Consider the following 17,331-nt stretch of genomic DNA (forward strand, 5'->3'; position numbering starts at 1 on the left):
TTGAAATAGTCAACCGACTAGCTCCTAATATGAGCGTAGAATTGATTCCGATGACATTATCGAAGAGAACAATAACTTAAAAATAAATTATCAAACTATTGAAATTGTGAGTAATCTTACCATAGAGGCAGGCACGTTCATAATTAACAAGGAAAAGTTGAAAATATGGTAGTATCGCCAACTTTAGCTGCAGAAAATCACAATGAAACGTTGAAACCTGTTCACTACTCATCTCCAACTTTATCAAATAATTATTCAAATACTTGGTTTCAGCCTTTTAACTGTTCAAGTCCAATCCCAACAAGTTGTAGTTGTACATTTAAAATTTTTTCAAAGTTTTTTAATAATATTATGGTCACTGGGATATTGTATATGATTGCGGTAACCATAATATGTTTACGTTACCATTAACATGATTGTAAATAAATATATATTTATGGCAATCATTTTCATGATAATGATTTATCATAATATGTTGATCTCAGAATATGATGACCATAATCCTAGAACAACACAATATGTTGAAGTATTACATCATAAACATGGTTGCCACAAACACATAAATATTTACTACAATCATATGTATATATGATTGCTACAATGATGTGAATGGTAACTAACATAATTACAGTGACCATAATAGAAAAATAAAATAAACCAAAACAAATTAAAAAAGGAAGATAAAACGAGTTAGGGGCACATGTGAAGAGGATTTGGACACAGATCCTGAGGATGATGGTCTAAAAACGTAGGATATGATATTTGCCCACAGTGGTTTCACCTCAAATGCACTAATTTATGTTTTTTATTAGTATTTATTTAAATGGCTGATATTTTAAATAAAAAATAATTTGAATTCTTTTAAGATTTTATTCTTTTCTTAATAAAAAATTCTATGCCGACAATTGGGTCACAAATTGCCGACATTAGGATCAAGGGTGCCGACTTCGGGTACAAATCGTGTTTTTTCAAAAAAACGTAAATTGCTCAAATTTAATAAAAACTGCTTGAAAAGAATTAATTGAGTCTAAAACTATACAAATTACTAAACAACAATAACCCATTTACATCCCAATACCATGTTCGCACTCATAATGGTATCACTTTAAAAACTGAAAAAAAGTTAAACTGCCGACTACTGGTGCATTCACCCTATTTACTCCAGAATAAGTTTATAAAAAAATGTACCATTGAGTTTTTCAAATTTTGTTCGCGAATTATCAGGCCTGTCACACATTTTGTTCGTAATGGTTTCAATTCCATATTAATTCAAAAAATATTTAATAATTCTGTATTTCTGATTTTAATTCGAAAACGTTGTTAATATTAAAACACGAGTGAAGTTTTTGGTACGGAAATTGATTAAAATTTTTAGAAAAACAAATAAATACCTACAAAGAAATGTTAATTTCACTTTGAAAACTGAAAGTGGTTACATTCCGAAAAAAATTTTCGTTTAACTTTTTCTGAAGAAGCGAAATACGGAATTAATTCCACTTCCGATCGGAATGCAATTGTGTGACAGGCCTGTATAATAAATATAGGTACTACATATTTATTGGAATAGGTCTGACATTTATCAGTTACCCTTGCTACCAAAAATAAGGACAGATAGGATTTTGTAAAAATTGTAAAATTTTTAGTTGCATTTTATTCAGATGCATAACTTTTTTTGTAACTAAAAACTTCTAAAATATGATAAAACTTACTTTTCAAGTTTTTTTCCTTGAAAAATTTGACCTGTATTGGTATACAAATTTTTAATACCTATGAGGAGTCATGGAATAGACTCTCGAATATAAACACTACTATATTTCAATTCTCAAATAAATCACGGAACCAGAAACGGATATGGCATAAAAATCGATTCAGTAGTTGGCAATAGTGAATGTAAATTTTACAGAAACAATAAAAAGCACAACAAAATACGGTGAAAAAAATTACAACACAGCATTCTTTAAAACTACCACTACAATCTATAACTTACCAAAAAGACCTTGAACTGATTTTGTTGTTTTAGTTTTAATGCTGCTGCAGTTATAAAATAAATGTTGTTTAAAAAAAATTTAGCAAAAAAATCACTGCAAAATCCAGTTTTTATTTCAATCCTCTTAGAAACCGTTAGAATGTTTTAACGTAATCAACCAGAAATTAAATCCCACACTGTCACACTCTTTAAAAGCTATTTAATTAATGCACCGCAATTAACAGTTCAATGCAAAATAGAGAGAACTTTTGCACGACATGAAAATGTACAGAAATCATGTGAACATTTAAAATAAAAAAGAACTTAATTAAAAGGCTTAATAAATAGTATATTTAATTATGTATTTTCTTTTTTTAAGCCAAATCAAGGGTAAAACTAACACGGGTTACGACTTTGTTGCTATTTTACGTTGTTATTTTCTTTCGTTCTTCTTTTTTGACCCACACTTGAGTTAATAAACAACTAACGCACACACACACAAATCTTTGCTAGAGAGTGAATCAAATTGAAAATAAAGAATGAAAAAAGTCAGCAACAACTACAAATTAAATTATTTCTTCTTCGTTCTTGTTATTTATATTTTTTTCTCAATGAAGGGCAGCCAGCTGCAATATTCGTTATTATTGTTGTTGTTCCTGGTGTTGTCGTATTATAACAATATTTATTTTTTTTTGTTGCAATTCTCTAAACACTTCGATTTTTCACCAAAAACAAATGTAAGCAAAAATAAACATGTAACTACATGTACATACCTATGTAATTTATTTCTGGTATACCAAAATTTGTATTAGATTTGCAAAATTCTTACTTTTCCACTTGGAATTTTCCCTTAATTCACAATTTTCTTTTTTCAATCTTGTTGTACTTTAACAATAATTACGCAGTTTACTTTTTCGAAATTAGAAAAACTTTTTCTTTTCGTTATGAGCTTTTTTCTTCTGCTTTCTTGATATCCTTCTATAATTTTTTAACAATATTCTTGATGTTTTTGCGTTTCCATGTTTATTTTATTATTAGTTTTTCGGTTTATTTCCTGTATTTATTTTATTAAAATGTACATTACACAAGCGAAGAACTACCCAAAAAACACAAGTGTAAACTTTACACAATTTTATTTTTTCACATTCGTTCACTCTATGTTCTTTTTTCTATTTGAAAAAACACTCAAAAAATCAGTTTAACATAATGACCACGGATGATGTTTGAAAAAGTATCAAAAACTAGTTGATTTTTTGTGTTCAATATTTTCTGCATCTTCTTCGTTTTCTCTTTCATTGTTTTGTTTTTTATTTGTCTTCTTTACATATACCTTTGTTTATTTTGCATGCGAGAAAGAGAGAAAAATGTATACGAAAACATTGCACAGCTGTTCTGTCTACAATGTTGCCAGATCATTTTTGAAATTGAACTAAAAATTCGTCAAAATATTTTTGAAATCGTTAAAATATCGGAAAATTTTTCGGTTTTAGTGGAAAAAATATTTTGGAACTCCTTTATATTGAGGTGCTCATTTTATAAACCGTATCGGCAAACATTTGACAACAATTTTATGGAAAAAATTTCCTGCACTTTTTCTAAAAATTTCTTAAGGTTGAAAAAACTCGCATTAAAAAATTAGGTCGTCCGTGAATATTTAAATTTTAATGAAATTTTGAATGAAAGCAAAATGGGAAGTTTGAAAGGTCTGACCAAGGTGAATCCATTCAAGGTGCTATCAGCTCTACAAATACAACAATTGGTCTTAACAAATGTCAAAAATTAAACAAATATGTATTAAAACTTAATGTAGTGTAGATAATTGTATAGTGATGGCTTTACTTATTTATGTAAAAAATAAATATTTTGTTAATACGATTAGAATATGTAATCCTTACCTGTCCGACGAGTAAAAAATCCCTGTGTGTTTGTCAAACCGCCATGTAAATTAGATGGGGGTGTTTGACGAGTCTGTTTGACAAACAAAATCATGCTCGTTGTTGTTCCACTCGATTCCAGTCGTGCAAATTGTCAAAAACAAATACAAAATACGACTCTGTGCGAATAGAGGAGCAAAACATAATATCAGAAAACTACAACGACACACTGTTGCCAGATAGGTTTTTATAAAATCGTCAAAACTTCACTAAAAACTCGTCAAAATTTGACCATATTAATTTGAAATCGTCAAAAATAAAAATACCTAATATTTATTGGAAAAAACTAACAATCAAATAGAGTATTTACATATCTACATAATTAATTAAAAAATAAAAGTTAATTAGAATTATTTTAATTCTAAAATTAAACATATTGATGCCCTTCACCCCACAGAAACGGGATACTGAATGGTAATGTTATATATGAGTTTATAATTTCCATTTTTCTACATTTTTCATGTACATCGACAATAAGGATGGATATTATATGAAAGTTAACTCAAAGACCTTTCTAAGGAAATATTAAAAGTTTGGGCAGACAATGGGTTAGTTTCCGCAAATATAAATTGCCGTAATATATCAGGCTGTGCTAATTTTATATTATTTAATTTAAAAGATCTTTAGTAAAAGTATATAGAAATCCTTCAAGTAACTGTTTGTTACAGTTACAGGCGGACGAAAGCGGCAGAACTAAAATTTTTAGAATACAAATTTAACATTTCACAATTTTTTTTATTTAAAATCTTAATAAACTATTTTATTTTGATTCATGAAGTTCGTAAAATCAACTTAAGCTCTTTAAATTCGGAGATTGTTTTGTATTGTAATTCAAAAATTCGTGGTAAATCTCGGAAAAGTTAAGTTTTTAATATATTGCTTCCTTTACACCTTAATTTTTTTGAAGAAACTTGAAGAGCTAACAACTCTGCCTCCTTTTCATTAGTCAAGAAATTTCGGTATTAATTATATTCATTTATTTTTTTTATAAAATTCCTATCACAATTTTGATTTTATTCCGATAGGAGTACTAAAGCGGACTGGGTCAAGCTAGTAACTTAAAGTCGTAACTGTAACAGGGACCGTATCCTGTTCGAAACACAATACAGACCATCAGTTTCAACGATTCGTCAATATTTTCTCATATAGTGGATTCAAATAAACTACTTTTCTATTAACATCTATTAATAATTTAAAATTTTTCATTTTTTAATGATAAATTTCAAACTCCATTTTATTTTTTACAGTGTAACTAGAGTATTTCATTAATCTGGCAACAATTTCTATGGCATCTCTGTTTACTTTCCAATAAAACAAAATGCGAAATTCTACAAATTCCATTCCAACGAAAATTGGTGTATAAAAAAAATTTTGCGTCGTTCTACCGGAATAATTTTGATACAATCGAACCAAATCCATTAAAAACTCCAAAAATAGTTATAAATATAAACAATAAAGAAATTAAATATAAAAACATCAAAACAGACAATAAAATAATTTCAAAAACAGGGAAGTGTGTGTAAAAAGACAAAGAAAAACTAATTAGATAAGAAAAAAAATAGAGAAAAACTTTAAGAAAAAGGAATCGAAAGAAAATAATTTGATATTGCATGTTAAAATTAACTTTACGAAATATTTGGACATGAGCAGCCAAAGTCATCGTAAAATGTCTGGCGTACGTTTGCCAAATAAACCTCGATGTGATGAAATAGAACTTACAGGTAAAGTTTTTAATTGTTTTTAAGTGTCATGTAGTATAAATTATTGTCTTATTGGATTTTTCTAGAACTATTTTCCGCCCAAATGGCTCAGCTCTGCTTAAATGATGACTACTCGGATGTAGCGTTTATTGTGGAAGATCAAAGGCTGCCAGCTCACCGTGTTATGTTGGCTGGCCGCAGTGAATACTTTCGTGCACTTTTATATGGCGGCCTCTCAGAGTCCAAACAATCTGAAATACATCTTAAGGTACCAGTAGATGCCTTTAAGGCATTACTACGCTACATTTATTCCGGTCACTTGTCACTGACACAAATGGACGAAGATAACATATTGGATACATTGGGTTTGGCCAATCAGTATGGTCTCTCCGAATTGGAATTGGCCATATCGGACTATTTGCGCCAGTATTTAGCCTTGTCAAATGTTTGTGCAATTCTGGATGCTGCCCGTCTTTATAATTTGGAGAAGTTGGCAAAAGTTTGTTTGACATTTATGGATCGTAATGCTGCCGATATACTGCAACAGGAATCTTTTAAGAATTTATCAAAAGTAGGTGTTATTTTTATAGATGTTTTGGAATATGTTGTAAAAAATATTTGATATTTATTGCAGGAATCTCTACAAGAAGTTTTAAGACGTGATTCGTTTTTTGCACCCGAAGTACAGATTTTTGTAGCCGTCTGGGAGTGGTGCAAGCATAATAAAAATGTTGATATACAGGTAAATGAATTGCAAAATAAAGAAAGACTATTTTTAACATTCCACCATAACCCCCTGTCTATACTTGACAAATATTTATTATAACAATGACGTTTGTTGTCAAGACAAAGTTGTCTGTGCAAAAGCACTAACAATTTTGTCATAACGAAGCAATAATACTAATAAATGGAGAATATACTGGATAATTTTTTATCGTGACAACAATTTTGACGTTTATCATGATAAAAATTTATCAGGTATACCCAGGGGGTAACTCTCTAAATACATGACAATTCCGACATAACATAGATAGTAAAAATTATTAACATACAATTGGTCAATTCACAAGGTCTATTATCATGTCATATTGTCATAATGTCCTTATATTTCACAATGGTTTTTATTGTTTTTCAAGCAAAAAATGTCCTAAAATAATACTACTCTGTATGCTATGTTTATTGTGTTATCGTAACCAACCAGCCGAGCTGCCGAGTCGTGATATATTAGGACATTATGACAATATGTATAAGTAGTTTTCTTGGTATAACTTTTTTTAAGCTATTTTCCGGAATTTCAATTTTCAAAAACATGAACTTTTTGCTAATATAAATGTATATTACTAAGATAAATTCAAATTTACTAGGGCTTCAATTAAAATGTAGCAATTTTCAGGATTTTTAGTAGTCAATTTTAGCAAAACTACATTTGTAGGATGTGATTATACTTTTAAATTACTGCAAGAATGAAAACTAAAATATAAAGAATATGTAAGAACATTTTTATCATTATTTCAGTATTAATTTTACTTTTGTAATTTTTTTCGTTCAATACGTTTTTTAAATAATTATTAAAAATGGTTATATTGCGAAAATTTAAAACCCAAATTTTAATTCTGGATTTAAGCTTCAAAATTTATAAAAAAAATTTCGTGAGACAGTTACTGTAAAAACTCAACATTTGGGAGGAAGACCTTGTAAAACTAATCCAAGACAAGTTAATGTAATAGAAAGAGAGAGTTCAAGAAATTCCAAAAAATTACTCCCCGAGTGGTTATCTAAAATTGCAAATTAGTTCTTGAACTCTAAGCCGCAAGTCAAATGAAGCTGCTCTTGGTTACTAACGCACAGAGAAAAACTCTTATTTCTGAAAAAAACCGCACAAACAGCAAATTAAATTTATCCTCTTAACAATTCCATTAGAACTTCTTTCCTTTAAGAATTCATTCTTTATATAATTAATTTCTTATTGAATCATTAAAGTTTTCTTTAATTCAAATTCATTATAAAATAGCTTATTAATTTTTATTGAATTTTTTCAATTCAAATCTCAAACTCAATTTGAATTATTGTAATTAATTCGAAGCTCTGATACTGATTCACTACAAGATCCAGACAATTTTTGGAAAAATTAAACCTTTGTTCACAGAAAAAAGTAATTCATAATTGGAATGAATTTTGTAATAAATATTATTAATCGAACATGACTTTTTTCCCAAACTTTTTTCATTCAGATTAAGAACATGTTCATAAATATTATTAATTTGTACATGACGCAAATTTTAGCTTTTTTTACATAAATTCAATAATATTTTATAATAAATTGCATTATAATTTTATTGTGTAATAAATTAGTTCAATAATATTTGCATAATAGCCATATATTGGCCAATATTTCCAGATGAATCAACAATATCTGAAATTTTAAAAATATCATTAAACATGATAAAACTTTCATAAACATTAAAGCATGGCTCCCCAGCCATCCAAACCAGATTACAATAGCTATGTTCAGTAACTAAAAGTTGGTACTAGTTAGTAACAATTGTTACTGGAAAAGCGTTCATTAACTCAAAAACTTGCAAGTAGAGAAAAAATCAAGAGCGTATAAATTTTAGATAGTGTTCTCTCGTTGCAAACTATTACAAGTTCTATTTTGAACTCGTAATAGTTAGCAGCTTATATTTTATATGTTTTGTGTTATTATTTATTTATTTAAAATTTTATTTTTGTGGTGAAAAAATGTCAAAACAAAAGAATTTTCAATAAAATTGAAGAAAATGTGAGTATTTATACATTTTAAAAGGAATAAAATAAGAAAATTGTGTGTATAAAACAATTGTTACTGGAAAAACGTTCATTTACTTTTTACAATTTTTGAGAATTTAAGAGAGTAATTTTGTAAATTTTTATTTTATTCTCTGGTTGCAAGTATTGACTAGGAAAGTAAATGAACAGACCTAATATAATTATTTTCATATATTAACATAAGAAAGATATTGTAAAACTTTTAATTTATATGTAGAAATGGAAAATGAGAATAATTTATGATCCGATGGCAATTGATTCCAAATACGACAGATCCTTATTTTAAACGAATGTTCGAAAATTGAAAGATGTATTCGAGGTACTTCAAATTGAATATTCCGAGTAGAAGAAAGAAAATATACCAGCAAGATAATTGGTTTGACCAGTTTTCATAATCTTGTAGAAATATAAGAGTATATATACGTAGATGTAAGTAGTTACAACGGAGAAAAATGGGAATATATTCTGAAACACGGTCATGATCACGCGCTTAAAATCAAAAACATACCTACAATTTTTTCTAAGTATACTCTTTAGACAATAAATCCTAACGTAGTACTACCAGATACGACCTCTAGGCAGTAATTAAACTGTGACATTAACAAACCATATGCTAAACGGTATCTAAAAAATTTCGGTGTGTAAGCTTTAAAAGAATAAAGTCTTCTTAATGTCAGACATGTTCTTTTAGAAAGCCAATCAATGTGCAGATTAAATTTTAGGCTGGAGTCAATAATAATGCCAAGGCATTTGATAGAGTCAACATTTTCAATAGTTCTGCCATCAATGTAAATTGTAGGATTTAAGAAGTCATGATTTGGCAAATGAAAATTAATGGCTTTTGTTTTATTTAAATTTACACTAAGTTCATTAGAGTTTATCAAATTAATCATAAAGATGATTTGGAAATTGTTTTCCATTAAGCCCGCACTGAAAAGAAAAAAAATATCATCTGCAAAAACAAAGGATTTGCACTTATCATTATCCATTAATGAAATACAATCATTCAAATACATTAAAAATATAATAGGACCCAGAACCTTTAGGAACCCCAGAAGTAACAGTTCCAATACTCGAATTAATACCAAGTAGTGAAACAATGTTCCATCGTTCAGTTAAGTAAGAATAAATTAATCTACTAGCAGACTTAGAGAATTTAAATTTATCTATAAGTTTTCTTATAAGAATCTTATGATTGACTCGATCAAATGCCTTTGATAGATCCAGAGAAACCATTGTACAGTTTTCATGACGGTCAAGTTTAGTTCTTATTGAGTCAGTTAGAGCTATTAGTAATGAACTTGTGCTATGATTTCGACGAAGGGCATATTGATTGGAGTGCAGTAATGAAAAACGTTCACAGTGGGAAAGAATCTGTAGTTTAATAATATTTTCAACAATTTTCGAAATTGATGGTAAAATGCTAATAGGTCTTAAATTATCTGTACAGTAATTAATATTTTTTGCAATTGGTAACACTCTAGCCAATTTCCATGCATTAGGAAAGGTTTTTACCTATTAAATTTTGTTTCTCAAATTGTTTTTTCACCTATTTTTTTTCATTAAAAATTATTATTTATTATTTAAAAATTTGTTTTTTTTTTTTTTTATTATTATTTATTTTCAACAAAAATGTTTGCTTATCCAACAAACGGTTTGTCACCAAAAATAGTTTTCAATGTTTTCCTTAAAGTATACTTTGGTGAAGTGCATGGTACAGATTTTTTCCTCTCGAAAGTATCATAAAGTGGCTTTGCTCAGTAAAGATTTCTTGCATTGTCGTCCTTTGGCTAGCGCAAAGGTTTTCTCCTCTGGGAAGTATCAAAAAACTGACTTCGACCGGTAATGCAAGACAACTTACTGAGAGAAGTCGGGTTTTGATACACCCCAGAGGACAAAATACTAATATTTTTATTTGTATTATTATAAAACTGTCATTTGTTTTATTTAATTACAGTCTGTTGTATCATATGTTCGCTTGCCACTCATGAATCTCGAACACCTACTGCAAGTGGTACGTCCGTCAGGCATCTTAGAACCCGATAAACTCTTAGACGCCATCGAAGAACAAAGTACATCAAAATATTTACCATATCGAGCTGCCCTGTGGCCGGAGGAAAATGTAGCTACTGCAAAATTCGTATCACGTATGATACAGGGTGAATGTCGGGCTGAGTTATTGAATGGCGATGTCACCACCTATGACATGGAGAAGGGCTATTCACGGCACTGCATCACAGATACCAACGAAATGGCGATTGTCGTTGAGTTGGGCACCGCATGCATTATAAATCACATAAAAATTCTGCTATGGGATCGTGATAATCGTGCTTATTCGTATTTCATAGAAGTTTCTGCCAATAAAATACAGTGGGATCGTGTTATTGACTACTCCCAGTATTACTGCCGTTCGTGGCAATTTTTATATTTTCAAGCACGGCCTGTTCGTTACATAAAGCTGGTGGGCACGCATAATACCGTGAATAAAGTATTTCATGTGGTGGCTTTAGAGGCCATGTACACAACGAATCTGCCAAAAGTAGTTAATGGCATTGTCGCACCCACGGCAAATGTGGCCACCATCGAGATGAGTGCAGTGGTGGTAGATGGTGTCAGCCGCACCAGGAATGCTTTAATTAATGGTAACTACGTGGATTATGATTGGGATTCGGGTTATACTTGTCATCAATTGGAAAGTGGTGAAATTTTAGTGCGTTTGGGTAAGTTAAACATATTTTAATTTCATTTTTTGTATTACAACTTTCATATCTTATCTTTAAAGGACAACCCTATGTAATTGGTTCAATGCGCTTGCTACTGTGGGATTGTGATGATCGTAACTACAGTTTCTATATTGAAACCTCGGTAAATCAAAAAGATTGGGTTATGGTAGTGGACAAGCGCAATGAAAAGGCCAGATCATGGCAAAACTTTTCATTTACTCCCATACCGGTGGTGTTTATACGCATTGTGGGTACTCGCAATACAGCCAATGAAATCTTTCACTGTGTCCACTTGGAATGTCCGTCACAGGATCCCAATTTCATACTTGTTGAAAAAGAAAAACAACGTGTTGTTGAAGAAAAGAAACAGAAACAGCGTAAACTTGCCGATAATCAACCCAGTTCAAGCCGAGAGAGTACGTCACCACGTACTAGTTCGAATTTAGACCAAGCGCCGCAAGTAGATGAAGGTGTACTCGTCCAACTTGACAATAGTTATTTAGAAGAAACCAATTAAGTATTATTATAATTACTACGCGAATATTGAAAAGAAATTCGAATATAAAATACCAAATAATATCTCCAAAAGATTTTATTTTAGTTATTAGCTTGTTTGTAATATTTATATTTAAAAGAAAACCATCCTTAAGCAATAGTAATGTAAATTATTAACATTTTAATTTACAAAATTAATTAAAGCAATAATTTATTTGTGTGTTTCTGTAGGCTTTCTTTAAACGAAAAAAATATATATCTAAATTGACTTTTTAACTAAGGCCCTAATTTTATAAATCACGTCACCAAGTGATATTTATGTGGAAAGCACCAAAATTCAAGCGTTGATTTGCCTTTCATAATTTGAAAATTTTGTATATAAAACAAAAACAAATTTTTAAAATTTTTGAAATTTTGTTTTTGCTTTCCATATAAATATCACTTTGGTGACGTGATTTACAAAATTAGGGCCTAAGTTTAGATGTAAATTTTCCACTTTATTTAGCAGTACGACTGTTAGTTTTAATGTTTTTTTTTTGATGATTTTATTTTAAAAGGTACAAATTTGTTATATTTTCTTGCATGCTCATTATATACTTATTGTGCAAAGCCAATATTTCTTTAACATTCACAATTAGAAACTCTATTTTGCCTAATTTATTTTACTAAACATAAAAATTAACACATTTACTCACGTTTTTTGTTTTTGCTAAAAAAAATAAACAAAATTCTTATAAAATATGAAAACAAGTTTATGTAAATTTATTATTGAACGCCTAAATAAGAGTTTAACCTAAAGTTGTAGCTAAGATTTATGTTTTAATGCTACAAAATAATTTATATGTGTATAGTGTCTCAATATTTCGACAGGAGAGCTCTTGAAGAGTTATTCTTACACTAATCAATCAGATTGTACCAGGACACTGTAACATACAGGGAAATGATATAGTAGATGAACTGGGCAGATATGACTCAGGTCAGAACCATGGTATTAGGAAGACCTCCTATTTGTCACAAATACAGGCTAATATTTGAAAGATTTCGTGACTTCACCAACCAATCCTTGAATGATTGACTTCTTTGGTCACAAATGATTGGCTTATTTTGCCACAACAGCAGATGTCTTGGCACACATGAAACTTCTTGAGAATTTTGTTTGTTTTTTGTCCATCAGCCACATAAAAATCTTGGCCCTGCCAGTACATAAGTTTCATCATCTATCACACAATAGTTGTATTTCTTTATAAAATTTTACCTAAATTTGTTCGCTCGTTCTTTTGCTTCTAAGTTCTTTACCGCATTGCGATCTGGAACTTTATACGACTTCAACGCAGCATTAGCTTTGGCTCTGCACACAAAAGAATCAGAGCATTTTACTTTACGATGGAAGTGTGCGGTGCTCCTCGAAAGAGTTGTCGACTTCTTTTGCCTTACCAATATCTGTTAGACATTTTTTCTTCCTGATTAAGGTTTAACATAGCAAGAGAGCAATATGTTATTAGGTGTATGACTTAAAACGCGGGATTTACAGTAGATAAATACACATGGGAAGTTTTGCTTTGCTTCTTTAGTTTTAAAAAAAGTGCCGCTGAAGCAGAACGATTACTCACCAAAGCTTATGGTTCGTTTTCAACGTGCGAGAAATGGTATGTGTGCTTCAGAAGTGGAGATTTGACACGGAAAACTCCCAGAATGTGCGGCCAGACATGAATCCCTTTTATTTCATCATGACAACACTAGGAAAGAAGTGGTTGGGAGGTTTTACTTCACCCACTTTATAGTCCAGACATTTCTCGATCGATACAGCTCTCTTTAAGAAACGCTTTACTTCAGAACAAAATATCCTAAATTTGCTCGTTCTTGGCCTCAACTCGTACTTTTGGCTCGGAATCCATATGTTGCCAGAAAGATGGGAAAAGGTCATAGCTAAGAATGGCCAATACTTTAAATAAATTTATATTGTACAAAAGTTTGACAATAAAAGCTAAAATTTTGAAAAAATTCCGCATTTTTAATTCATACACCCAATGTGTTTATATGAGATAGGAATGAATGGCTCTCTTCATTTTTATTTCCTTCACCTTCGTGAGAAGGGTATATATAAGTTTGTCATTCCGTTTGTAATTTTCACAATATAATTTTCCAACCCTACAAAATATATATATTCTGGATCCTTATAGATAGAGGAGTCGATTAAGCCATGTCTGTCTGTCCGTCTGTCTGTTGAAATCAATTTTCTGAAGACCCCAGATATCTTCGGGATCCAAATCTTCAATAATTCTGTCAGACATGTTTCCGAGAAGTTTCCTATTTAAAATCACTAAAATCTTTCCACAATTGGCTGAGATATGAGAAAAAAACCAGGACAACCTTGATTTTTGACCTATATCTGGATTACTAAGTCATTAATATAGACAATATGGATATCTAATGATACATATTTCAAAGACATTTGCAACGACATATATAAGACCATAGTAAGTTGGACCTACAATGGGTCAAAATCGCAAATAAAAAATATTTTCTAACCGGAATTTTTTTTAGCCAAAAAAAAAAATTTATTTAAATTTAAAAAAAAATTTTAAAATTTAAAAAAAAAAATTTTAAAATTTAAAATAATAATTCGAAAATTTTCCAAAAAATGTTAGTTCGTCAAGTTGCCTGCCTGTTGTTATTTATTTGCAAATAAAATATCTAAATTTGTACTGCATACTTTAGGGGCTTTTTTATTACAGTTGACTGGAATCAAAAAAGCAGGTTTAAGCCGTAATTTTTTAATTTTTTTTCTTTACAAACCATCTCCTGAAAATTTCGAATCGAATAAAAAAAAATCAGCCAAATCGCTCCAGCCGTTCTCACGTGATGACATTACATACATGGACCATTTAATTTTTATATATATATATATAGATTTGTATTTTGAAGTATATTTTGGTGAAGGGTATATAAGATTCGGCACAGCCGAATATAGCTCTCTTACTTGTTTTAAAAATAACTATCCAAATAAATATTCTACAAGCGGATTGGATTTTATTTTTCTTATTATCTCAAAAGTGTGTAGTACAATGGGGTTTTCATTTCATTTGTTTCACACTTGAATTTTAAATGTTGTATTATTTACTTTGATTTTGAATACACATAAATCATGAACATTCAAAATAACGCAAAATTTTCAGTTTTATCTATAAACTTGTTTTTTTTTTATTCAAATTGCCAAAAAAAAAAATAAACACTTTTCATAATTTTCTGCTTAATAGCTTTTATTGTAACTCTAGAGCAGTTATGATTTTCACCTATTCAAGATACATACACCTGATATGAAGCATTTAAATGTATGCTAAAAGTTTTGACACATTCACCTTAAGGGCCAACCAAATTCCTTCGTACCCTATAAAATTTTCCAAATAAAAAAGAACATACTCTGCATATTTAATAAGTCAGCCAGTGTATCCATTGAGTATAAGGGCTATAGAATAATAACCAAGTAGATATGTATGTAGGTATGTATCTGTATTATAAATGATTAGCCTTAAGCCAAGTAGATACAAAAGCCTACCTCAACATTTATGCAGCTAAACACATTCACTTACACCTACAATTTCCATTGAAGGTGTAACTAAATGTGACTGTTTGAGCTTCACTGAATTTGTTAGCAGGAAGGTTAATAATGCGCACTTTTTTCTATATTTCCTTCCCTTAGTTTCTGTAGTTTTTATACGCTAATATCGTATAAACACCAAATTGTTAGTGAAAAGGTAAAAAAAAGATATGTAGATATGTATTGTATATTAAATTATCAAGATTAACCTAAATCATTTTCTATTATAATGAATAATTCACTACGTGAGATTCTTTAGAATGCTAAACAATAGCAAAAAGAGTGAAGGATTTTTTTTAGGTATTTTCTTTTTGTAAATGAATTAGCATATGGTTGAATATTTTTTTGGCGCGATGATAAATTACTTATATGATTAATTTTGATATAATTTTCTACTTCTCTTTTGTTATTTTAACATTCGCTTTAGAAGAACATTTATCATTTTGCGAAATACATAATAACCGTGGAGTGTTTTCCCAATCTGTGTCAATATTGACTATGACTTTCGATTGCTACTAAGTTGAGGAAAAAAGCAAATAGCGACAAAAAAACAAAGCAAAAAGTCTATTATAGACAATAAGACTAAAAACATACATTTATGTATGTTTTTCCATGTATCCCCCAAAGATGTTGTATTTGTAGATGGAACACATTTTGGATGACTAACTAACTATGGAGAGAGAGGTCAAGTAAATTGTTATCCTTGAGCTATCAAGCGCGTATATAAATAGCAAAAAAACATAATCGTACAACCAAGAAACTCATCATTTTGCTGTGGTTTTAGGCAAACTAGGATGAGTTACCAGCTGTGCCAATCTAGGTGTGTGTTTGTGAGTAGACATCACATCAGCCTTGGAATTAATTTAGTCATATGTGCAAAATCTACTGAAATGAAGCGAACTAAATTAAATTGCTAAATATTGTGAACAAACGAAAGAATTATTATTTGTAAAATAAAAGACTAAAATATAAAATTCACGCAAGATTTTAATTAAATAATAGAAACTGAATAGATTCCCAAGAAAAATAAATAAAAAATTTGTTCTGATTTTTTAATGGTAGCCTTGGAACTAGTATAACTAGAATAGTTCTATACATGATGTAATAAGGAAGGTGAGAGCGTTTCGACAACAAACACAATATTTCTTGCTGACAAGAGCATAGGTTTTGTCAAAATTGAATTTGTCAAATAAAAAATAAACAAATTTTTTTTTGGCATATTAACTAAAAAACAGCAGTTAAATTTAAATTATTTTTGAAAAAGAACAACGGTTTAATAGTGCTTTATAAAAATTTCATTATATGAAATCTTTTTATTTACATTTTCATTCATGTTTTTTGATTTAAATTTTTTTTTCTTTGAAAATTTATTATTTTTTCAAAATAAATTCAGTTTGACAAAACACAAGCACTTTCAACATAGATAAATAAAAATCAGCTGTGTTGTTGATTTCACCTTACTTAGTGCATCCTGGTTCTATAGATCTCCTATTAACTTGTCAATAATTATTGAAAAATTATTTCCATTTTTTTTGTATAAATACACAAACAAAGAATAACTACACAAATTAGTAGACAAATATACTGGGAATATTGGAAATATGTAGTAGAATATTGTGTTCTGCGACAATATTGGGAACCGAATAATTTTCCAAAAGTTTTTAATCTAATGCAACCGCAACTAAAATAATTAAAAAATATGGACTTAAAAATGAGGGATTTTTTAAAATTGTTTGCTTTTATTTTGAAATATTAATTTATTTAAAGTATTGGCCATTGTTAGCTATGACCTTTTCCCATCTTTCTAGTTACATATGGATTCCGAGCCAAAAGAACTGCTTATCTTTTGAGGCCAAGAACGAATCAAGTCAATTTCGGATATTCTGTTCCAAAGTGAAGCGTATCCCAGACAGAGCGTTCAGCATCGATGAAAAGAAATAGTAGTTGGAGGGTCAAGGTCTGTACTATAAAGTGGGTGAAGCAAAACTTCTCAACCACCTTATTCTAAATACTTTTTAACAGTGTTTTCATGATGGAATATTACAGCTTCATGTCTGGCCGCATAATCTGGACATTTTTCGGTCAATGCTCTCTTCAATCGAATGAATTG

General features: G+C 29.8%; 1 protein-coding gene across 1 annotated transcript; it reads left to right on the plus strand.

Moving 5' to 3' along the window:
• The first annotated feature begins 5,242 nt into the window (after positions 1 to 5,242).
• Positions 5,243 to 11,716, plus strand: BTBD9 (BTB (POZ) domain containing 9). Its single transcript, XM_065507967.1, has 5 exons — positions 5,243 to 5,621; positions 5,687 to 6,171; positions 6,235 to 6,342; positions 10,363 to 11,125; positions 11,188 to 11,716. Exons 1-5 carry the CDS (start codon positions 5,543 to 5,545, stop codon positions 11,643 to 11,645), a joined length of 1,893 nt encoding a protein of 630 aa, XP_065364039.1. The 5' UTR covers positions 5,243 to 5,542; the 3' UTR covers positions 11,646 to 11,716.
• The last annotated feature ends 5,615 nt before the right edge of the window (positions 11,717 to 17,331 follow it).

Source organism: Calliphora vicina, chromosome 4, assembly GCF_958450345.1.
Source record: "Calliphora vicina chromosome 4, idCalVici1.1, whole genome shotgun sequence".
NCBI lineage: Eukaryota > Metazoa > Arthropoda > Insecta > Diptera > Calliphoridae > Calliphora > Calliphora vicina.

Bases quoted from the DNA above. Each gene is read 5' to 3' on its own strand.
- BTBD9 (XM_065507967.1), top strand. From the start codon at position 5,543: ATGAGCAGCCAAAGTCATCGTAAAATGTCTGGCGTACGTTTGCCAAAT. The intron at 6,172-6,234 runs GTAGGTGTTATT...TATTTATTGCAG, and splicing joins CTTTTAAGAATTTATCAAAA to GAATCTCTACAAGAAGTTTT. The intron at 6,343-10,362 runs GTAAATGAATTG...ATTTAATTACAG, and splicing joins ATAAAAATGTTGATATACAG to TCTGTTGTATCATATGTTCG.